The 22,850-nt window shown below is 46.9% G+C and overlaps 2 protein-coding genes across 5 annotated transcripts in view; one reads left to right on the top strand and one right to left on the bottom strand.

Annotated features, from left to right (window-relative positions):
- Positions 1 to 22,850, bottom strand: part of SQLE (squalene epoxidase) — a 767,303-nt gene that overhangs the window by 448,600 nt on the left and 295,853 nt on the right. The window lies entirely within an intron of this gene.
- The window catches only part of MTSS1 (MTSS I-BAR domain containing 1), a 152,365-nt gene that overhangs the window by 121,796 nt on the left and 7,719 nt on the right, over positions 1 to 22,850 (top strand). For 2 of the 4 annotated variants that reach the window (XM_049765684.1, XM_049765681.1), the window contains exons 6-11: positions 1,105 to 1,179; positions 15,400 to 15,557; positions 16,789 to 16,896; positions 17,559 to 17,656; positions 18,892 to 19,102; positions 22,290 to 22,409. In XM_049765684.1, coding sequence (XP_049621641.1) covers positions 1,105 to 1,179; positions 15,400 to 15,557; positions 16,789 to 16,896; positions 17,559 to 17,656; positions 18,892 to 19,102; positions 22,290 to 22,409 — 770 coding nt within the window. The remainder of the gene's footprint in view (positions 1 to 1,104; positions 1,180 to 15,399; positions 15,558 to 16,788; positions 16,897 to 17,558; positions 17,657 to 18,891; positions 19,103 to 22,289; positions 22,410 to 22,850) is intronic. The other 2 variants (XM_049765682.1, XM_049765683.1) reach the window with 2 other exon arrangements.

Raw genomic sequence — 22,850 nt, 5'->3', positions numbered from 1 at the left:
TGCTTTGTAGTCACTTCCAGCCAGTGAGTCTTGGGTTCTGCTGGGAGATTGTACTGTGATATTGTACTGTCTCCTGGACCAGCAGGTCAAGGGTTGGCTGGCGGCATCAGCCAGGCTACAGGAAGTGTGTGGGCAGAGCTGGAGACAAAGGGTTGACTGGAAGATGATTCTAATAGCCTAGAAATGAGAGCTCTGGGGGCTTCTTCCCATTGGGAGGGAAACATTCCTTGAGGGAACTGGAGGCAACTGGTTGGGTCAGTTGGCTTTTATGGGTACATCTGGAGATCATGCAGTTTGCTTTGCAGATCCAACACTACCAAGCAAGAATCACAGCAAAGGGAAAGTTTCAGTGGATGCTAATGACATAGATACTGACTAGTGCATGCACAAAGGCAGTCTGTCTGTCTATCTGGCCATCAGTATACCTCCCTGGATGAAATGGAATTTGAGCACCTGCTGTTGCAAAATTGGAGCATTTGTTCCACACAGCGTGGCCTCAGACCTTTTCCCAAAGACAGTAGCTACACAGCCCAGTGAAGCAAAAAAAAAAAAAAAAGGCTTGTCTGTAACTAGATGCGAAGGTAGCCCAGGAGAGGCATAGCAGGGCAGCTGCCATTGCCAGTAGTTGCATGTGGGAGATTTAGGCAAGGGGATGGACATAGTTGCAGGAGGACCTGGAACCGGTGGTGGCCATACCAGTGTTCTACCTGCATATCAACAGCAGAGTGAGGCAATGAGCTGTCCCCCTCACTTTCTGGATTGTACCATCTAGCCAGAATCTTGCCACACAACTCCTTTGTTGAGCACAGCGCTGTGCATTGCTTAAGAAAGCAGGTGATCATGATAATATTTTTAAGTCACTTGAGCTGAGCAAGTGTGACTATCCCTTTGATTCGGTAGTCCCCAGCAGACAACTCTCCTCCAGGCTGGGGTGAGCACTGATAACCTCAGAGCCATTACACAGGCCAGGACTTTCTTCCCTGTTGTGATCCAAGAGCATGGCACGTCAGGGTTCATGCCATGTGGGCAAGAAAAGTCAGGCCTGCTCCTAACATTTGTCCAGCAGAGTTTGCTAACACAAGTCGATATTCTGCTTTCTCTCAGAATATAAGAAAGCTCGCCAGGAGATAAAAAAGAAGTCCTCGGATACTCTGAAACTGCAGAAGAAGGCAAAGAAAGGTAACTGCAAATGCCACTGTCCAGAAGATAGCTTTGGGAAAGGTCCTCGAGCCTCACATGTCTGAGGTTCTTTCGCTGACTTGTACTAGACAGTGACCCGCAGCAACTCGGGGAGCCTCGGGCTTTGAGGCTCTCGTTCTCTGAGGCCCTGGCCAACTGGGGCTTGAGTGGTTTCCTCCCAGTACTTTTGTCCCCCAAATTTGAGTTTCCTTATGCATTCATTGTACATTTTCAGGTAGCTTGGGAATAAAGCTATAAGTTTTTCTGCGTATGCTGTAATAGTTACTACAGAGGTGATGTTTTCTTCTCCTTCATCTTCCTCACCCTTTCTTACAATCTTTCCCAGGTGGGAGAAACAGGGATAGAATTTATTGGTGCTGTGGGATGGGTGAGAGCTTTCTAAGGGAAACCAGAGTCCCCAGCCATTATAGTTCCCTAATCAGAGTTTATTGGCACCTTGCTGGCTGCTTTGCTTTACCATGTGCTCTTGGGAGCCGGAAGAAAAATCTAGCTAGTGTTTGTAACATTTTACTAAAATCTAAAAGACCTGCTTTTGACCTTGTGGTGACGTTCTTCTAATGCTATTCTTCCTAGTAGCTTAAAAAATGTTTTGTGTTTTTTTTTTAACATGATTTCATTTTAAACTTATTTTTTTTATTGAAGTTATGTTTATAATACTGTTAGTGATAGATTCCCAGGCACATAATTCCATCACCATATGCAAGTTTTTTCTTTTATCTAATTTGCAGCATCACCATAAATGAAAATGCTTTATTTATTTTTGCAATCAGACTGCTCAAGAAGTCCTATTTAGCATTCATTTCAGTTGAAATTCCTCCAACCAAGTTTTCTTTAAGTGTTGCTTATCTGGAATGAAAAGTTAAGTCCAGTTGGAGAGATGAGTAGGTTTGATGATGACAAGACAAAGTTTTAGGGTTTTGACATTTGTTTAAAGAAGTCACTCCTGTGGCTGGAAAAATAGTGCAGCAGATAGAATTCACCCAATCTAGGTTCAATCCACAGAACTCCATATGGTCCCCCTAAACCTGCCAGGAATGATTCCTGAGTGTAGAGCCAGGAGTAAACACCCAAACACCATTGAATATGACCCAAAACAAAGTCATTTCTTCTTTTACTTGAGATCATATTGAGATAAGAGCAGAATTTTCACTCCTCATACCCTCCACCCCTCTACTTCCATCACTGGTTGGGCCCCCAAGCACTACCTGGAATGCCTCCCTCCCCCTACATACATACATACATACATACATACATACATACATACATACATACATACATACATAAATTTAAATCTTTACCTGTGATCAGATTGTGCCAGCATTGGCCTTCCTTATTTGTTTTGTGTCATGTAAATTTCTGCTTTGATTAGGCCATCTGGAAGCCAGTGTTATTGGTATAACAGTTTGGGGAATCTTGGGGTGACTTTTTATGAACAAATAAATGTTCACCATATCATTCCCACTTGAGGTCCCAAGAGACTCAGAATGGGATAGGTGTAGGGGAGGTGCTGAGCTCACAGTTCTAGGAGGGGATAGATGAATGGGTTTGGGCCAGGGTTCCAGGGAAGAAGCTTAAGAGTGGTTTGGAACTTTGAGGAGTCAGTCAGTGAAAGGATCTGTTTTCTCTTTGTTGTTCAGAGTTCTCTTTTTAGAGGTTCTTGACTGCAGTGGTCATGGTTTTATCTGAATTCTGTATGGACACTATGCCACCATGCCTGTCTCTCAAAGGCAGGGACCAACTAGTGAAATCTGGATCCAACATGCTGGACCAAGTTGGGGAAGGGCTGGGAAGTTGATATCAGTGGAACATAAAAGGAAGGTTTGGGCCAATAGTATTGCCCAGCACTGGCTCTAGCTGGCTAGAAAAGAATAATGACTATCAAGGATGCATCAGAAGAGACACCTTTGGCCCTGGGACTCAGAGTATTTGGCCTATAGCTGGAAGATTTTCAGTTCTGAAACAGAGGGAATGTAGATGAGGGAGAGTTTTATGTAGCATGTGATTTGGGCCAGCATTTTCTTTCCCAACATGGTGACTGACATTGTACTTACCATCACAAGCCAAGTCATATCAGTATCTTGGAATGTGCCAGATAATTTTGTGGTTATTCTGGGATTCAGTCAGAAAATGTGCTTTCTTTTCCTTTATAATTTTTCCCTAAAATGCACAAGAATTTTGTTGTTGTTGTTCAAATCATACACGTAGATTTGTATGCTTTTGCTGTGAGGAGAAACTTCTAGAAGGTGATGGAATCTTCCTGAAGGGATGGTTGTTATGGCATGTTCCCCTGGGACTGTGTGGCCTGAGATTGGACTAGAACTCATTCAGTAATGGGCTTTTAAGAAATCAAGCTAGGGCTTGAGTAATAGTGTAGTGAGCTTGCCTTCCATGTGGCTGAACTAGCTGGGTTCAATCCCTGGTACCTCATATGGTCCCCCCTAGGCGTGATTTCCATGTGTAGAACCAAGAGTAAGCCTTGAGCAAACTGAAATACAAACAAAACAACTGCCCTAAACATTTTTTTTTTAAATGAAACCAGCCTAGATTTGGCTTCCATCTTTCTGAGGGCTGCTCAGCTATGTTGTTTTTCCTGCTGTGGGGCCTCTTTAGAAGCATCTGTTTTGGTGGTGATGGTAGTTTTGGGACCATGCCCAATTGGTGCCCAGTGGCTACTCCTGGCACTATTCTGGGGTTCTGAAAGGACCAGGCTTGCTCGGTATGTGCCCAGCCCCTTCAACTGTTTTTTATCTCCCAAGTTGGTAGCTTGCCTAGATGCTTGGCTTCCAGAAAACATTGGAAATTCCATCTGAAATTTCCACCATGTGTGAAGAGATGGATAAGTGCTTTGGAAAGATTTATTTTTGTCCTGAAGGAACTGAATCACTGCTCTTTTACTATGTTTGCAGATGATCGAGAAGCTTTCGACATTATCTCTTTTCCAAAGCTGTAGACTTTGTTCTAAAAAAACCTTATTGACTCCTTTTAGAAAAGCCCAGTGCCTTGAAGCCCTGCCCTACCCAAAGGCAGGCACATACAGGATGTGATTTTTGAGTGTGACTAATTTACCTTTGTTGTTTGATGCTGCAGAGACCACCTCTTGCAGCATTTTATCTTTGAGTCCTTTTAACACTGCTCTGGTGCGAGATCATTTGAGACCCCTAAACAGTTTGACCCTAGTTACCATGAAAAGAACTTGTATTCTTGTGTTTTTTGTTCTTTGATTTATTTTTTCCTCCCCACATCATTTTCGAACAGCTGTGGGTGAATGTGCTGGTTTGTGTTCGAGGCAGGCTTCCTGAACTGCTGAGAGAAGGGAAAGTACAAGGGGCAGGGGGCAGGGGACTTGGTATATGGCATATACCCTTCGAGAAGTTCCAGCCTATCTTCCAGGTGAGGGCAAGCAGGGTGTGGGTGGTACGTTGGATTCCTAGACTTGGTTCTGCTGGTAATGAGAGATTGGCTAAGGGATGCATTTTATGCTCGACCTACTTTTTTCATCTTGCAGAACAGAAGCATCAGTCTTTTTTCCCAGCAAGTGAACTTATATTACTTAAAGTAAAAAATTACTATGGCTTGTGTTTTAATGTAGGCCTAGTAAAAGCGTAATAGGGATGAGGAACAGGGAAAAGGACTGGAATAGACATTTTCCTATGTGAGCTTGGCATTTAAATAATCTGTCATCCCCTCCCCTCAGGCTACAAAGCTAATAACTAAACAAGACCGCTAAGACTTTCACACTGACGTGCTATTTGCTATTGCACTAAAATCTTCATTTCTTTCCTTCTCCCTGCTTAAAAACTTTTATTTCCTAGGTGTCCCTTAGTACTTGTCATGTTGAAAGGTTTTCTTGTTAAAGCACCACACTCAGTTTCTTAGAGGACATTTGTCCATGTCTCTTTCTAGTAACTTCGCTGTAGTCTTGAGGGGTGACAGAAGGAGGAAGGTCATAGTTCAGGACGTATGGGGTAAAGAAAAGGGGTGGCATGGCATGGTGGACACAAGCTGCTCCTGGGAGACTCAGGTGCCACGAGGCTGTTACAAAAGTCAGTGAGTGTTGAGGCTGGAGAGAGTACGGAGATTGGGGAATAAGTCTTATGTGACTTTAGTAGGGTCTGATCCCTGGTATCCCATAACCTCCTGAGCTAACATCACTGGCACAAGCCCTGGAGCCCCTGAGCACCACTGGGTGAGCATGGGTTATCTCAGCCTGGCAGCGCCAAGCCACCTTGTATCCTCCTCAGGTTGGCTGGGAATTGCTGGGAAGGATGTATGGGTCCCTGGAAGGATGTATGGGTCCCTGGAGCAGCCGCCCTTGGGAGTCCCTGCTCCCAACCAAAAGCAACCCAGAAGGGAAGGGAAGACTGCTGCTGGAATACCGTTTGACTTTGTTTTCCTTTTTGTGTCAATTGTGTATCCTGCACTTTCTTCCCGCGTGCCCCCGCCAGTGGAGACTGTCGGTAAGTCTGCTGCCCCATCCCTGGTGGCTGGTCATGGTGTGAGGCTGGCTCTGGGTTTTCCATGCTGGCCCAGACCCTGTGCTAGCCACCTCTTTGCCTCCCAGCTTCAAACAATCAGTTAAGCTACTTAATTTCCCCAGCTTTCAGAAAATTGTGAGTGCCAATCAGTTTCTTCTTTTTTTTCCATGTTTGGCTCTTTAAAGGGCCAGTACAGCATTCTAAGGTCCCTCTCCATAATCCAGCCTTAGACTTGTGGAAAGAAGCAGGAGAGGGTCCTTTCCGTAGGAAATTGATCTGTGTACATAACCTAAACGCATATCTTTGTATCAAAGAAAAATATGAAGAGCTACACTGATTAACGCTTGAAAAAAATGATCCCCAAATTAGATATGATTATATATGCATAATTTTTGGGGGGGGGCATACCCGGTGTTGCTCAGGGGTTACTCCTGGCTGTCTGCTCAGAAATAGCTCCTGGCAGGCACGGGGGACCATATGGGACGCCGGGATTCGAACCAACCACCTTTGGTCCTGGATCGGCTGCTTGCAAGGCAAACGCCGCTGTGCTATCTCTCCGGGCCCAAAATATTTTTAATGTTACCTCCCAGACCCCACCTCCATTCCTGCCACAGGCCCCACTCTGTTCTTTTCAAAACCAATCAATAAATACAAGAGCAAATTGAGACCATAGGTCTGTGCAATGGTCCATGTCAAAGGAATCAGACTTCGGTGCAATCCTCACATTGATTCTTCTTCCCTGAATGCCTAGCCTTGTTCTACGAGTGATTACGTGACTTCGGCATCTTGTGGCTGTCCCTCTACGGGCCAATGACTATCTGGGAGGGGTGGTCCGTTGCTCTCTCTGCCTGAGTGTCCCTTCCGTGTTCTCAGTGTTCTCCCTAAACAGCTCCCAGGAGGACTTGGCATTGGACTCGAATCCACAACGGACCCCATTCACCAGGTCTCCTTCAGCAGGTGGGAACAGGATGCCCACTGTCCCAGGGGCCTTGAAGTGCCCTGGCCTTCCCCTCATGGGGACTCTGGGCTGGTTGAGCTAGGAGTTGAGCTAGGAGTGGGAGCGGTGTTTAGTGTGCCTTTGGAAGGAAGGTAAGACGCAGCCACTCTGCTTCTCGCAATGAAGTTTGTCTCGCCTGAGTTTATCCTTTCCTCTCTCAGTAGTTTTTATTATATCCACCACCCCTACCACTATTGTTTGCATCGCTCCATGAGGAAGCCTAGCCTATTCTTTTCTACACTTCCTATGTTCCCTCCTCCCAACTTCTGCAAATAGCTCATTTGCTTTCAGACCTGTTGGATGTGTCTCATCTGGACACATCGTATAAAAAGGCACCATCAATTCTGTGGCCTGGTTCATAACCGAGGGTGTCGGCAGCACCCTGCAGGAAGCCTAGAGTAAGCCGGACTCAGGTGCAAATGAGTCATTTTATTGGTCCTGAATCAGGTTAGGAGGGTGAGAAAGGAGGAGAAGCAACAATGCAGGAGGCAGCAGGTCTCAGGCAGGCTCCAGGAACAAATGAGCCGTAGCTATGAACTTGAGGTACAGAAACTGAAAGTGGATTCGAAACCTCTCATCTCTCATTTTTCCCTTTTTTTCCCCCCTTTTTTTGCAACTCTTAAAAAATTTTGAATCGAGAAGTTTCTATTGCAGTCAAGTCTCATAGAACTTAAGATATTCTGAAGTAAGCAGCTCGAGAGGTGGTGCAAAGGACTGGGGTGTGCATGCCCGAACAGATTCAGGTTCCAGTCCCCAGCATTGCAGCATTTCATCTAGTTTCCCAGCAACACTGGGTGTGACCCCCAAACTTTTTTTTTACCCAACAGCGCTCAGGGCTATTTCTTTTTTTCTTTTTTTTTTTTTTTTTTTGTGGTTTTTGGGTCACACCCGGCAGTGCTCAGGGGTTATTCCTGGCTCCAGGCTCAGAAATTGCTCCTGGCAGGCACGGGAGGACCATATATGGGACGCCGGGATTCGAACCGATGACCTCCTGCATGAGAGGCAAACGCCTTACCTCCATGCTATCTCTCCGGCCCCCTCAGGGCTATTTCTGGCTCTGCACTCAGAAATCACTCTTGGCAGGTTCAGGGGACCCTATGGATACTGGGGATCAAACTGGGATTCATCCTAGATTGGCCCACACACAAGACAAATACCCTACTGTTGTGCTATGACTCTGGTTCCCCAAACTTATTTTTTTATTCTTTATTTATTTTTTTGTTTTTGGGTCACACCCGGCAGTGCTCAGGGGTTACTCCTGGCTGTCTGCTCAGAAATAGCTCCTGGCAGGCACGGGGGACCATATGGGACACCGGGATTTGAACCAACCACATTTGGTCCTGGATCGGCTGCTTGCAAGGCAAACGCCGCTGTGCTATCTCTCTGGGCCCCCAAACTTATTTTTTAATAAGAGTTCTGATTTCAGGGGCAAGAGAGATAGCCTGGAGGTAGGATGTTTGCCTTGAATGCAGAAGGATGGTGGTTTGTATCCTGGCATCCCATATGGTCCCCCGAGCCTGCCAGGAGCAATTTCTGAGCATAGTGCCAGGAGTTCCTCCTGAGCGCTGCCGGGTGTGACCCAAAATCCCCCCCAAAAAGTTCTGATTTCAATGGAACTTGGAATTCTTCTTTGTTCTAGTTTAGTCTTGTGTACCACCAAACCTTGAACCCATCTTTTTTTCTTTTTTTTTTGTTTTTTGTTTTTTTTTGGGCCACACCCGGTGGTTCTCAGGGTCACTCCTGGCTGTCTGCTCAGAAATAGCTCCTAGCAGGCACGGGGGACCATATGGGACACCGGGATTCGAACCAACCACCTTTGGTCCTGGATCGGCTGCTTGCAAGGCAAACGCCGCTGTGCTATCTCTCCGGGCCCCTTCTTTTTTTTTTTTTTTTTTTTTTTTTAATGTACATAAAGTAAGCCTTGAACCTAAGGCCCCTGCTTAAGCAGTGGCCAGAGACTCCCAGGAGGAAATGGATTTACAGCTCAGTAAAAAGTGTTTTGAGCCACAGCCTCCACTGCTCCCAGGAGGAATTTAAACTGCTAGGTATAAGCAAATCGATCCTTTTATCTGGTGAGGCAGGTATTTTGAGGAGCGAGCCTGAGCCGGGGACTACACTGCAGACACAGATGCAAGGAAGGAGCTAGCTTGGCTCAGTGACCCAATAATAAGGAAGATATAGGGGGTCAGCTTGCAGAGGAGGAGGTTCTCTGCATTGGAGAGGTCACCTTTAAATAGCCTCAGAGCACAGTGCCGGTGGCTGTGTTCCAGTGAGTGCTCAGAAAGCATGAGTGGGTGATACTAGGGATAACTATTGGGAGAGAGGCTTTTAGGCCCTTCCTAGTAGGCTGTGCGCAGGTAAGAGGCTCCAACATCAGGGCTCATGTGAAGAGGCCATAGTCCTTGGAAGAATTCTGCTGTCTTGATAGAATATTCTTGATAGAAATCCATAATCTTTGTAAGCATGTTTTTTGGTGTGTGTTTTACCCTTCACCTTATCCCAGGGGAGCCAGAATGATGGCACAGCAGTAAGGCATTTGCCTTGCACACGGCCGACCTGGGATGGATCTGGGTTCAATCTCCAACATCCCATACGGTCCCTTGAGCCTGCCAGGAGCAACTTCTGAATGCAGAACTGTCCCCCCATCCAAAAAAAAAAAAATCCTAAAAAACAAAAACAAATTACCTGATCCCAAAAGAAACTATGAAAAAAAGTGACTGTGGACTATATAGTTTAGAGGAATGAAGGAATCTGCAGGGTTGTGAGCTCCCCTAACTATCAGAAGCATGACCTCAGTAGACCAGTAATTCACCTTTTACGCATCTGTAAATAGTAGAATTTTTAAGACTATAATTATGCCAGATTAAGCCTTTCATATCATAGATTTATATATATATGTATATATATACATACATACATACATACATACATATATATATATATATATATATATATATATATATATATATATATATATATATATATATTGGGGGCTGGAATTGTTAGTACAGCAGTTAGGAAATGTTTGCCTTGCATGTCGCTAGTCTGGGTTTGATCCCTGGCACACTCAGATGATGCCTGGAGTCTACTAGGAGTGATCCCTGAGTGCAAAATCAGGAATAAGCCCTGAGAAATGCCAGATGTGGTCCCAAACCTCACCCCCCCCCCCCAAAAAAAAAAGCCTATATATATAAGGAAAAGTGTTGTCAGTTCTCCTTACTTAAAACTCCACTAGATCCTTTCTCTTCTAGGGAAGGAAGGGGCCGGAGCTCTTTCCCAGTGCTTTTCCTGGAGCATTTTTTCTTTAAAGAGTATAATCTTTGTCATTTTCCCTCACTAGGTGGGGTAGGATGGAGTAAAGGGTTCCTTGGCTTTGTCCCTTGGAATTCTCTAGCAAGAATTCAGCTAAGACCTGGACACTGGCAATAGGAAGGAAAAAAAAAATTCAAGACTGAGTCAACATAGATTTTTACCCAGAAAGGTCACAAGCAATTCTTTGCCCAGGAATTTGTCTGGAAGGCTCATTTTTCAGTTCTCTCCCTACCCCCCCCTTTTTTTTTCTTTCTCTTGGCAGTCTTGGAATTCTCTAATTTTCCAGTGTTAGGCCTTTTAAGGACACAAAGGTTGAATTGGCCGAGGGAATTCAGGTCAAATTGTTCTATCAGTGCATCGTTCATTTGCAGATGTCTGGCAGCCTGAAGTCAGGACTAGCGCTGAACCAGAAGTCAAGGGACCAAACCAATCTTGGTTTCTGTGTCTGTGGGGCTTCCCTAATCTGTGCAGGAGACTGAGTCAGAAAAGTAGCGAACTGGAGAGGAAGTGAGGATTCAGACAGGTGCCATGGAAAGGAAGCATAAACACATTCCTGTCTCCAAATCGGAGAATCCTACTCCTGTGAGCATTCAAGGAGGGACAATAAAAGATGAACAGGCACCAGGAAGAGAGGAGCAGAGGGGACCGTGTAAGAAGGCAAAGGGGAGGAGAATTGGCCAAGGAGAACCAGTCTATGAGGTGCCCCAGTGATTCCCCTGATGGGCAGGGCTAGGACATCCAGCCACAATTGAGGGGTGCTTTTGTTCCCTAAAAGAAGAAAATTTCTTTTTCTTTTCCTTTTTTTTTTTTTTTTCTGTTTTCTGAGAAGGAGGCAGTAGACCCAAAAAGTTTGAGAAGCTCTGAACTTACCAGTACTGCAGGGTAGCTGGGTTAAGGACTCTGCACTTGAAAGCAGCGAGAAGTAGACGAAGAATTCTCAGTTTATTATTACTGTTTTATTATGATTGTAATTTTAGGAAAGGGTCTATACCAGGCTGTGCTTAAGGGTCATGCCTGGCAGGACTAGCACTAGGGATACAAACTGGCAATAACTCATCTGTCCTCTATGCAGGAAGTGATAACCCTTGAAACTTTGAAAGTATTGGGTGGTTGTGGGAGGCAAGGTGGCCTTGATGCATCAGAGTGAAGGTTAAAGACTATGGCAGGTGTCCATACGAGCAACATAGCCCTTGAAGGTGTAGGTAGTTGAAGTGATATCCTAGTTGGAGCCCATCCTTATGGGTGCTGCAGTGACTTGGAACTGAGTTGAGAACGTTGGTCCTTCCATCCTGTCTTCGGGTAGCAGCTTGTGGGTATTCATTCAATCAGCACCAATGTGGACTGAACTCAGCAACCTAAAACGATTCTTAAAACCAAGGCATCCACCAGGGATGAGGAATCTTTTTTTTTTTTTTTTTTTTTTTTTTGTATTATAAATTGCGTTGGCGAATTTAAGAATGGATATTGTATTTTATTTTTTGTAGGTCTTTCTTTTTTTATTATAAGACAATATATATTTGAACAAACATGAAACATGCCCTCCCTTCATTCCAAATAACTGTAATGGATAAAGTTATAGTCTTGATACAAGTGAGATGCTTCTATTTTTTTTAAATACCTTTAAGCACTATGGATTACAAGGATATTGTATTTTAAAGTGAGGATTTATCCTGAATGTGGGGCTATAATACAGCAGTCTTTTTTTTTTGGGGGGGGGGGGTCCACACCTGGCAGCACTTAAGGATGACTCCTGGCTCTCGGCTCAGAAATCACTCCTGGCAGGATGGGATGCCAGGGATCAAACCCAGGTTGGCTATGTGCAAGGCAAACAAACTCCCTACCACTGTGCTATTGCTCCGGCCTCTATAATTACAGCAGTCGTTACCTCATTTTTAGATTATTTGTGTTTTAGAACACTACAGTTTAAAAATCTTCTAATTGCTGCCTACTACATATTTAGAGTAACTTTGCTATAATCATGTAATACTTTTGATTTTATTTACCAAATTAGATAGCACTTGGTTCTGCTCACTTTGCTTTACTATGATGTTGATCTATTTTGATAATAGCACTGTTATTTCTTTTCTTTTTTTTTTTTTTTGTTTTTTTTTTTTTTGTTTTTTGGGCCACACCCGGTGGTACTCAGGTTACTCCTGGCTGTCTGCTCAGAAATAGCTCCTGGCAGGCATGGGGGACCATATGGGACACCGGGATTCGAACCAACCACCTTAGGTCCTGGATCGGCTGCTTGCAAGGCAAACGCCGCTGTGCTATTTCTCCGAGCCCTGTTATTTCTTAATAGGCAAGAAAGAACTCAAGAAAGAATAGGGACCAGAGAGATAGCACAGCAGTAATGCGTTTGCCTTACATGTGGCTGACCCGGGACAGATCCGGTTTAATTCCTGGCATCCTGTATGGTCCCCGAGCTTGCCAGAAATGATTTCGTAGTTCAGAGCCAGGAGTAACCCCCAATCTTCACCAGGCGTGGTCCAAAAATCAATCAATAAATAAGCTGCTTAAAAAAAAGATGTAAAGATCTCTATTTTTAGTTTTTAAATAATGATAGTCTGTTTATTTTTGGTTTCGGGGCCAGACCAGCAGTGCTCAGGGGTTACTTCTGGCTCTGTGCTTAGGGATGACTCCTGGAATGCTTGGGAGACTGTTTAGGATGCTGGGGCTCAAACTTGGTTTGCTTTGTGTAAGACCAAGTGCCTTATTTGCTCTGAAAAATCTACTCTTGTGATTAAAATGCATCCAAGTATGATTGGTTGAGTGATACGCAGTTGAATGTAGTAGTTCCACTAACATCCCTCCTTTCTCCTTCACTGAAATAAAAAAAAAAAAAAAGTCTTGCCTTGCATGTAGCCAAAGCAGATTTATTCAGAGCACCACATATGGTCCCTTGATCCTAGAGTGGCCCAACACTCTCCCTCCAGTAGTTCCACCTCAGAAAAACCAAAGGAACTCTGAGTTGACTGACAGCCCGTTCATTAATAAGAGCATCATGAAAGTGACTAAGGAACTCTGGATAAGTTCTGAGTCACTCAGCCACCATGCAGGGACCAGAACAGGTCAAAGTGCATTCCAGGTTCCAGAACCTATCTCCCCAAGGCCTGGTGTCAAGTCCAAGGGCACACACTAGCATTTTGAAGGTGGAGGAAAGAAAGAAAGAGTTCGGAAGGGTTCATGCCCCTCTCCCTTGAGTCCATCATTTCCAGGCAGATCCCCTTAGAAGAGGAAGCAAGCTCACACAGGTCTCCAGCGGTCCACCTGGGACCCAGTGGTCTGGAAGCCAGGCTGTGTGGAAGATCATTCTACCTGCTCCTTGGTAGCAGAGCCTGAGGAGAGACAGGAGGTACTCAAAGAATTACCTTGTAGGGAAGGGATGACCTGAGAAGAAGCAGGCAATGAAGCACTCCCAAGCGCAGTCTTTGCTGGTGCAGCTTCTGGATTAGAATCGAGCCCTAAGCTGCCTGTGAGTGCAGCTCAGCTCTCTGCATGTTCTCCTGCTCGCTGTAGACCTCTCCAGGTGGCACCTTGAACTCACAGCCATTCCTAAGATTTTAGGAATTTTAGGGCTTCCTCACCGCCTCCCAAGTGACTTTCCCTCGAAAATCTAACCCCATTTACTGGAGGGGAAGTTCTTGAAGTCTGCTTGCTTTTGGGTCTAAAGGAAGCTTTCTGGCCTACTTAGGAGAAAGGAACAACAACAATAAAAACAAACTGGAAAATCTGTTCCTGCCTTTAGCTGTTCTCCCTGCCCTTCCTTTGAGATGCAAATACTGCTTTGCTTCAGTGTTGTCTGGAAATTCCTGCCCCTTTCCTGAAAGCAGGTAGAATTCTTTCCTTGGGCCCAAGGCCAGAGAGTCTCTTAGAGAGTAGCTGTGATTCTGTCCTTGCCTTTCTGTCAAGATTCCTGGCCTCTGCCTCCCCCAAAGCTGGAAGATGTTGGCTTAGAGAACCCTAAAGGATCCTTCCCATCCCACCACCATCCATTCTGTGTATAAAATTGTCAAGCATTGGCTGAGCCTTTGCCTCCCCAGCATTTTGTACTAGGGATGAGAGCTTAGCAATATTTTCTGGTTAGTTCAGGGCCGGTGCCTGGGGAGCCCAAATCAACAATTTCCGGGGCAATCCCCTCCTTGTTCCCACTTGAGACCTGGCCTCTCTTCATTTCTGTTTCTTCAGAGTCATAGTTGGAAATCATTCCCTCTCCTGGGGCTCTGTCCTCAGGCACACTGTAACTCAACCCTGGGGTTGCATTGTAAATGAGTGGGTGTGTGCTAATAAAACTTTATTTATAAAGACAATTGGTTACCCCAGTTCTAGAAGTATCACAGAGGCCAACAGCTTGTGTCAAGTCCTACAAAAGGCGGTTTGTGGACCTGGCCTGTTTGTCACAAAGTCTTGCCTGGCTCAGCACTGACTACGCCTTCAGTTTCTCACTTCAGAGATCTGACTGTGGCTGCCCTTTTTGTGCTGGGCTCATTTTACAGGAAGAACATTCAGAAGTGTCCACCAAGGACTTAAAACTAATCACCAAGGATTTCCAGCACTGCAGCCAGGCGAGTTGGTACTTGCCACCTTTGTCTTTGTAGACAGATAAGTCTGTTGAGACAGGTTATGTGAGCTCACTCGACAAATCCCCCTGGTGCCCATTTTTGGAAATGTCTAGAAACCCTCGCCTTGCTCATCCCTTCTCCCATCCAGAATATTCTCAAAGGAAAGAAGAGTCTTGACTGCCATGACCTGGGACTTTGTTGGCAGAAAGCTTGGAGGAGTTTATTTAACAAGTAGATGTCAGTGTGTGTGCCCCCAGGCTTATAAAAGTCTTATCAGACACACTGTACCATCAGAAATGATAATTGGTGGGGCTGGGGCCATAGCACAGTGGGTAGATTACTGCCTTGCACACAGCCAACTTGGGTTTGAGCCCCGGCATCCCTTATGTTCCCCTGAGCCCACCAGGAGTGATTCCTGAACGCAGAGTCAGGAGTAAGTCCTGTTGGTGTCAACTATTCCTTCAAAAGAAATGAAAAAGAAAAGAAATGGTAATTGATGGCCAAATTTTCTAATAACTTTAATTCAATGCCATCTGAAGAAAAAAAAAAAAACAACCACACAGTGAATGAAGCTGCCAGATGTTGAGAAACTCAAATTACATCAATGCATTTAAGGCAGGAAGGTGACTCCAGGGTCACCCCAGGAAATAGTCAAAGCCATGCCCTTTAGAATGGGCAGGTCCTAGAAACAATGGCTCCCTTCCATGCTCCTTGGGTAGAAAGAAAGGATTTGTTTTTTTTTAAGTGCCAAAGCGTGTGGTTTCCACTGCAGCCAGGCCCCCTGGGTGGAGAGGAACTCTTGTTCAGAAGCTGGGTTTGAGCAGGCCCTGCTCAGGCTTTGTCTTCTTGGCAGGAAGAGGCGATATTCAGCCGCAGTTGGACAGCGCCCTCCAAGATGTCAACGATAAGTATCTGCTGTTGGAAGAAACTGAGAAGCAGGCGGTCCGGAAGGCCTTGATCGAGGAGCGTGGCCGGTTCTGTACCTTCATATCTATGCTGCGACCCGTGATTGTAAGTCATTGAGATCAGGAGGGAAGAGGGATCCTCTGCAGGGCTGATGGCCGCAGGACCTGCCTCAGCGTACAGGACTCACTCTTAGTTGTCTTGGAGACTTTTTCTTCCTAAGCCATGGTGGCCTCGCCAGAGTGGCTCTTGGTATATGGGACCCAGGCCTGCAGCAGTCCCTGAGAACTAGGGAGAAATGTGGATTCTCCAGTCTAGATCTGACTCCTGAATGGGCATCAAGAGGTTGGAACCTGCTCATTGAGGAGTATAATAAGTGTAAGAGAGGCTCATGAGAAGGCTCAAAGGCCTAAAGCCCAGGCCTGGCAGGCACAAAACCCGTTTCCTCCTTGGCACTGCATGGACCCAGGTAATGCTCAGTACAGTGAGGACCAAACCAAGCCATAAGCCATCAGCTCCACGCCTTTGGGCTGAATACTGTGGGGAATGGTGCCTGAGCCTTAAGTGCTGCTGTGATTGTCTCTCCTCAACAAATATATCTTTTTAGGTAATTTTGAGACCCACTGACCAATCTAAAGACTCAGGAGTAATTATGAAATGTCCATGGAGGGGCCGGAGAGATAGCATGGAGGCAAGGCGTTTGCCTTTCATGCAGGAGGTCATCAGTTCGAATCCCGGTGTCCCATATGGTCCCCCGTGACTGCCAGGAGCAATTTCTGAGCCTGGAGCCAGGAATAACCCCTGAGCACTGCCGGCTGTGACCCAAAAACCACACACACACACACACACAAAAGAAATGTCCATGGAAAGATTCAGTAAGTCATTTAGGACTTACTATATTTGTCAAGTTCAGGGGACATGAGGAACCCACCTGGCAGTGTTCAGGACTTACTTCTGGCTCTGTGTTTAAGGATCACTCTCTGTGGGCTGGGGCCCATGTGCAGTGCTGGGAACCAAAGCAGAAATGGCCACATGCAAAGCAAGAACTTTCCTAAAACTCTCCTAGCTCTTCGGTTCCCAAGGCTTACTTCTTAAATTATTTAGATTCCATAGGTGCAGACTGTGCCCAAATGATAATACAATGATCAGGGCATTTGTTTGCATGTGACCAACCTGGATTCAATCACTGGCACCCCAAAGAGAGGGTTGGGCATGCCTCAAAGAGATTGCCAGTTCTGGGTGCCTTCTCCGGAAAGCTGTGAGGACCCTCATTAAACAGCAGGACCATAAAGACAAAGCAGAGCTTTCCTGTGACAAACTGTCACTGACTTACCTACAGGAGGAAGAAATATCCATGCTGGGGGAGATCACTCACCTGCAGACTATCTCGGAAGATCTCAAGAGCCTGACAATGGATCCTCACAAGCTTCCCTCTTCGAGTGAGCAGGTCAGCAGGCAGGGGAGGTAGAAGAGAGGGTATGGGACCAGCTGTTTCTTGGGGCAATGCCAGTCTGTGTTTGGTTCAGGTTTCCCACTTGGGGCAGGGTCTCTATCACCAGCCTGTGGAACACCCATCACTATGGGATAGGCCCTGATGTGCACTTTTCATTGATACTGCCATCTTGTCTTCCTACTTCCCCTATTTAATAGAGGAAGACGCTATGGTTGCTTCAGCTGGTGCATGTAGCATATGACTGAGAGGCCTGCTGTAAAGCCCTCTATCAGTGCTTTGAAGGTACTTTTATTGGCCTTCAGCAGGCAGACATTCACTCGAGAGTTAAGAAACATGAGCTTGTTACTCGGGAATCTTTGTTGTGCAGGGGAGTCAGACAGAAAGAATCACCCACTCCCCACTGCACCAGAAAGATGCTGCAATGAGTATGGCCTTGCCTTTCATACAGCTATCTGGGTCCGATCTCTGGCACTATATATTTTCCCTTGACCCCTTCCAGGAGTGATAGCTGAGCACTGTCAGGTGTGGGGCCCTCCCCCACCCCCCCAAAATCCGAAAATGTAGTCTTTGATTCCCTCCCAGCCTGGGATGATGCGGTGCTGTGATATGTGTTAGGATTCTGACAAGCTCTCGTCTCGCTGCCTCTGTCCCTTCAGGTCATTTTGGACTTGAAAGGTTCTGATTACAGTTGGTCGTACCAGACGCCTCCTTCTTCCCCCAGCACTACCATGTCTCGAAAATCAAGTGTGTGCAGGTAAGTGAATCTGAGTTCGAGTCCTACTGTCCCCACGAGGCAGTTTTCTATAGAGTAGTGGGCACATTAGAGCCCCCTTTTAGCTCTTAAAAATGCCTCATTTCAGGCCGGCATGATAACGCAGCAGTAGGGCTTTTGCCTTGCACGTGCTGACCTAGGATGGACCACGGTTCAATCCCTCAGCATCCCATATGGGCCCCCAAGCCAGAAGCAATTTCTGAGTGCATAGCCAGGAGTATAACCTGAGTGTCACCAGGTGTGGCCCAAACACCAAAAAATAAATTAAAAAAAAAAAAAGCCTCATTGCACCTCAGCATGGAGATAAGATGTGCTGAAAGATTTTCCATTTAGTGTGTATTGGTATTAAGATTAAGGATCTAGGGATCGAAGCGATGGTGAAAGCGGTAGAGTGTCTGCTTTGCACGTGCTAAGGACCACTGCATCCCATGTGGTTCCCCAAGTGATTTCTGAGCGCATAGCTAGAAGTAATCCCTGAGTGTCACTGGGTGTGCCCCCTCCCCCCAAAAAACAAACAAAAATACCCCAAAACAGTTTAGGATCTGGAAGTCTGGAAGGCAAGGCTGAAGAGATAGGACAAGGGTTAAAGGCTCTTACCTTGTTAGAGGCCAACCCAGGTTCAATCCAGACACCTCATTTATTCTGGTAGCACTTGATCATGTTAATGAAAAACTGCATGAGGATTTTTTTTTCCTCAAGCAGAGCCTCCCAAGCAGTGTTCAGGGGCTTGGAGACTCTCCCAGTGATCCCAGCTGGGTCACATTGTCCAGTACTCCAGCTTATTACATGGGTGTTTTGAAAACATACCACCGAGGCTTGCTTGATAAGTTCTTGTTGTTCTTCCTTCAACAAGTATTTTGCTTGCTATATTCCTTGCTTGCTTTTCCCATTCTGTTGAAGCCATGCATATGCGCTCTCTCTCTCTCTCTCTCTCTCTCTCTCTCTCTCTCTCTCTCTCTCTCTCTCTCTCTCTCTCTCTCTCTTCCTCCTTCCCTCCTCCCTCCCTCCCTCCCTCCCTCCTCCCTCCCTCCCTCCCTCCCCCTGTCTATCTCTCCCTTCACATATAAGTTTAAATGAAAAGCTATTTTGCTAGACTAAAAGAGAAAAAACCAAAACCATGCAGCTGAGTTCCTGGGAGGGGTGGAGAACTGACAGCCCCTTTCCCTGCCCCTCGGCCTCCCTGCCCCTGCCCTCCATGCCTGGCTTGTTCCCCACAGCAGCCTCAACAGTGTCACCAGCAGCGACTCCCGCTCCAGCGGCTCCCACTCGCATTCCCCCAGCTCACACTACCGCTACCGCAGCTCCAACCTGGCCCAGCAGGCCCCAGTGCGGCTGTCCAGCGTGTCCTCACATGACTCGGGGTTCATCTCCCAGGATGCCTTCCAGTCCAAGTCCCCGTCCCCGATGCCACCGGAGACACCCAACCAGGTAAGGCATTGGGAGCAGCAGGGACAGCCACAGTCCTGACTATTTCAGGGCTGGAACCAGATAATTATGTGGACAAGAGTGGTTGGGAGGGACATGTGTGTGTGTGTGTGTGTGTGTGTGTGTGTGTGTGTGTGTGTGTGTGAGAGAGAGAGAGAGAGAGAGAGAGAGAGAGAGAGAGAGAGAGAGCAGGAGGGAGGGAGGGAGGGAGGGGGAAGAGGAGGGGAGAGGAGAGGAGAGAATGTGTAAGGAGGAAGAAAGGAAGGGAAGAAGGAAGGATGGATGGATGGATGGATGGATGGATGGATGGATGGATGGATGGATGGATGGATGGATGGATGGATGGATGATGGATGGATGGATGATGCATTCCAGCAGGGAAGCTTGGGCTTGGAGCTTGTCTCCTAGAGCCAATGGTGGGTGCAGTCATATCTCTCTGTAGTGCTGTCATGTCACTTCAATAGTCAGGCTCCCAAAACTATCTATGCCCAGCTTAGCATGGGGTTGATGGGCATCTGCAGAAGGATGTTCTTCTGCCTCCCCAATGGGTTTTTCTCTGATTGGTGGAGAGTCTACCTCTGAATGAATTTTGTCCCAGAATCCTTGGTTGGCACTTGCAGATTTCTTTTTGCACTTGTGTCGAGAATGAAAATAAATCTTCAGGGCTTTTTACAACTGATTCTTGGCACTTTGCTCCTGAAATTCTTTTAACCACAGTTGGTTAGAGAGTGCTAGGCCTAGCCCTGTTCACAGGGCCAGCTGGAGCAGCAAACAGGAGCTGGGCAGACATCATCAGAACACCCTTCCCCTGTTCCCCATCTCTAACCTTTTTCCTCAGTACTGTAGCTCAAGCACAAAGACTAAAGCACCAGCCTCAGAGCAAGGAAACAATATCTGGGGTTCCCCACAGCGCCATCTGCTGATGGACAGCTGTGGAATCCTGCCCCGGATGTGTTCTTGGAGGCTGACTTCAGCTCTGCTGCGTCCAAGATCTGCATCTGGGTCACATGTGTGTGGTATATCCACGCACCTACTGTGTTTCATAGTACCCGAATATCTGCTGTATTCCAGGCTCCGTCCTAGAGGCTTCTTTCTGGCTTACCTGTCTGGTCCATTTCATAGCCACGCAGAGCTCGAGTTACCCCTAGATTGAAATGGAAATGAGGGCTCAGAGTTATAGGCCTTAGTCTGACAGTCACATAAACTGCAGGTTGGGAGACTCAAGATAAGGGTTTCTCACAGCTGAGCCAGATCCTTTTTCTGAGCTGCTACAGCTATATGGGACCCCTGGGGGAATGCTTCACGGAGTGGAAGCAGTTGTTTGGGGCACACCTAGACTTGATGTGTCCGAGGTGACTGGTGAACTTGGTATTTGGCTCAGTGCTGCCTCTGGCATTCTTCAGTGCCAGGGACATTGTGGTGTTCCACCACCCCACCCCACCTCCGCCCCCTTTCTGGGATAGTGAATCAACTTTAGGTAGAAATGCTTAGAGTCTGGAGTTGGATGCTTTGGCTTCATCTCTGCATATCCCCTGCCTGTGTCCTGCTGTATGCAGCACTGAGCTCTCACCTGTGTGTCTTGCAAGCAGAGAGTATGAATGATTGGGAGGAAAATCGCCTTTCCTCGGAGGCTCTTTAATATGCATCTCTACCCCGTGTGTGTTCTTAATCTACTGATATATTGGCTTCATGTCCTGTGTGCTGACTTTGGAAGCAGGGGCGTGGGCTTCTGCTGCCATGCCTGTCTCTGCGAGGATCAGGCCAAAGTGTTTCTGCCTGCAGTAATGTTGAGGGAAGCAGAAAGTGGCATGTGGGAATTGACTGACATCTGAACATCCGAGCCCAGGAGATGCTGGCCTGGCAACTCAAAGGTGGTGTTCATAGGTACACTGCAGCACAGAAAAGAGAATTCTCTTATTACACAGAGGCCTGGCAGCTGCTTAAAATTACAGGAGGGGGACCCAGAGAGACAGCACAGCGGCGTTTGCCTTGCAAGCAGCCAATCCAGGACCTAAGGTGGTTGGTTCGAATCCCGGTGTCCCATATGGTCCCCCGTGCCTGCCAGGAGCTATTTCTGAGCAGACAGCCAGGAGTCACCCCTGAGCACCGCCGGGTGTGGCCCCAAAAACAAAACAAAACAAAAAAAAATTACAGGTGGGAGGGAAAGTTGAGGCACTTGTACATAACAGGGAGGCTGGCAGACCATCTACCAATCTTTTGGGTGAGGGAATACAGATCTATGAGAATTTCAGATCACTTGGCTAGTTACTTGGAGGGCCAAGTGTCAGGAGATATCCAGAATCTTACCATTTTGCACACAAGGCTCTTTGCACCCTGTGCCTTAAGCCGCATGTGCAGAGGCCTAGAAAAGTGTGTCTATGTAGCTAGGGTTCCCATCTTCTGGCCATTCAGTCCACTAAGGTAGACTAAGGAAAGAAAAACAAAATTCAGTGGAAGGGGCTGGAGAGATAACACAGTGGTAGGGCATTTACCTTGAACATGGCTGACCCAGGACGGACTGGGTTCAGTTCCCAGCATCCCATATAGTCCCTTGAGTCTGCCAGGAGCAATTTCTGAGTGCAGAGCCAGGAGTAACCCCTTAGCACTGCCAGGTTTGGCCCCAAAACCATAGTAAACAAAACACCTCAGCGGAAGATGAGGCATTGTGTTTCCCAAGTCAGACTTCTTCTCCATCATGTCCTGGAACCACTCCCTTTTGAGTCATACTGCAATGCCCACAGGGCTTCACTGCCTCAAATCCCACCATCCTTCTCCTAAAACGTACCTAGTAAGAAGCCAGCTTTGTGGTTGAGATCCAGAGGTGGCAACATTCAGGGAGCACCCATCCTCAGCAGCTGCTGCATTCTCATGCCAGGTCATTGGAACAAATAGCCAAGGGTTTGCAGGGAATTCCAGCTACTATATGAGTTGCACCAGATAACAACGGTCTGGGGTCGCGTGCACGCTTTTCCAGGGCTTGAACCTTGCTCTGTGGATGCCGAATAACCCTAACTCTTTGCTTCTCTCGTCCTTCCTTCCTCTGTATGTCTGCCTGTCTCTCTCTCTTGTGCGTGCCCGCCCCTTTATTTTTTGATTTACTGTTATTTTTTTTTTTTTGCTGGTGTGTGGTCCGGATTCTGTCGGTCCCCCCATGTGGCCACCCCCCTCCCCAATCTCCCTTCTGCTGCAGAACTCATCCAGCTCGGCCTCCTCCGAAGCCTCTGAAACCTGCCAGTCCGTGAGCGAGTGCAGCTCGCCCACCTCGGTCAGCTCAGGCTCCACCATGGGCGCCTGGGTGTCCACGGAGAAGGTGACCAGCTAGGGATAGGACCCTCTGGCGGCCCCACTCCTCCTCACCCTGTCCAGCAGAAACCCTGAAGTGGAAGCCACTCTGGCACGCGCTTCCTGGGGGCCACAGAGGGAGGGACAAAGCCAAGGGCCTTTTCTTGAACAGGGTGTCCAGACCTAGCTGTGGGTCGTCTGAAGGAGAGGAAGGGCTATGGGGAACTTGGAGGTGTGAAAGCTTTCTTTCAGAAGAGTGTTTGTGCCTCTCCATCTGTCCTTCCCTTCCCAAGCAGCGCTTTTACTATGACCTCCCCATCACCATATTACTAGATGGGACATTTCCCTGCGTCACAGGCTGTGTGCTATTTTTATTTTTTTCATTGACCTTTAGTTCGCAAGCCTCCCCCTCTCCCCTTCTTCAATCCGAATTGATCTCTGCTCCTGAACAGTGTGATGATTTTGGAAA

This window comes from Suncus etruscus, chromosome 19, assembly GCF_024139225.1.
Source record: "Suncus etruscus isolate mSunEtr1 chromosome 19, mSunEtr1.pri.cur, whole genome shotgun sequence".
Taxonomy (NCBI): Eukaryota; Metazoa; Chordata; class Mammalia; order Eulipotyphla; family Soricidae; genus Suncus; species Suncus etruscus.
The sequence above is the reverse complement of the archived record's forward strand: the minus strand, read 5'-3'. Positions and strand labels throughout refer to the sequence as shown.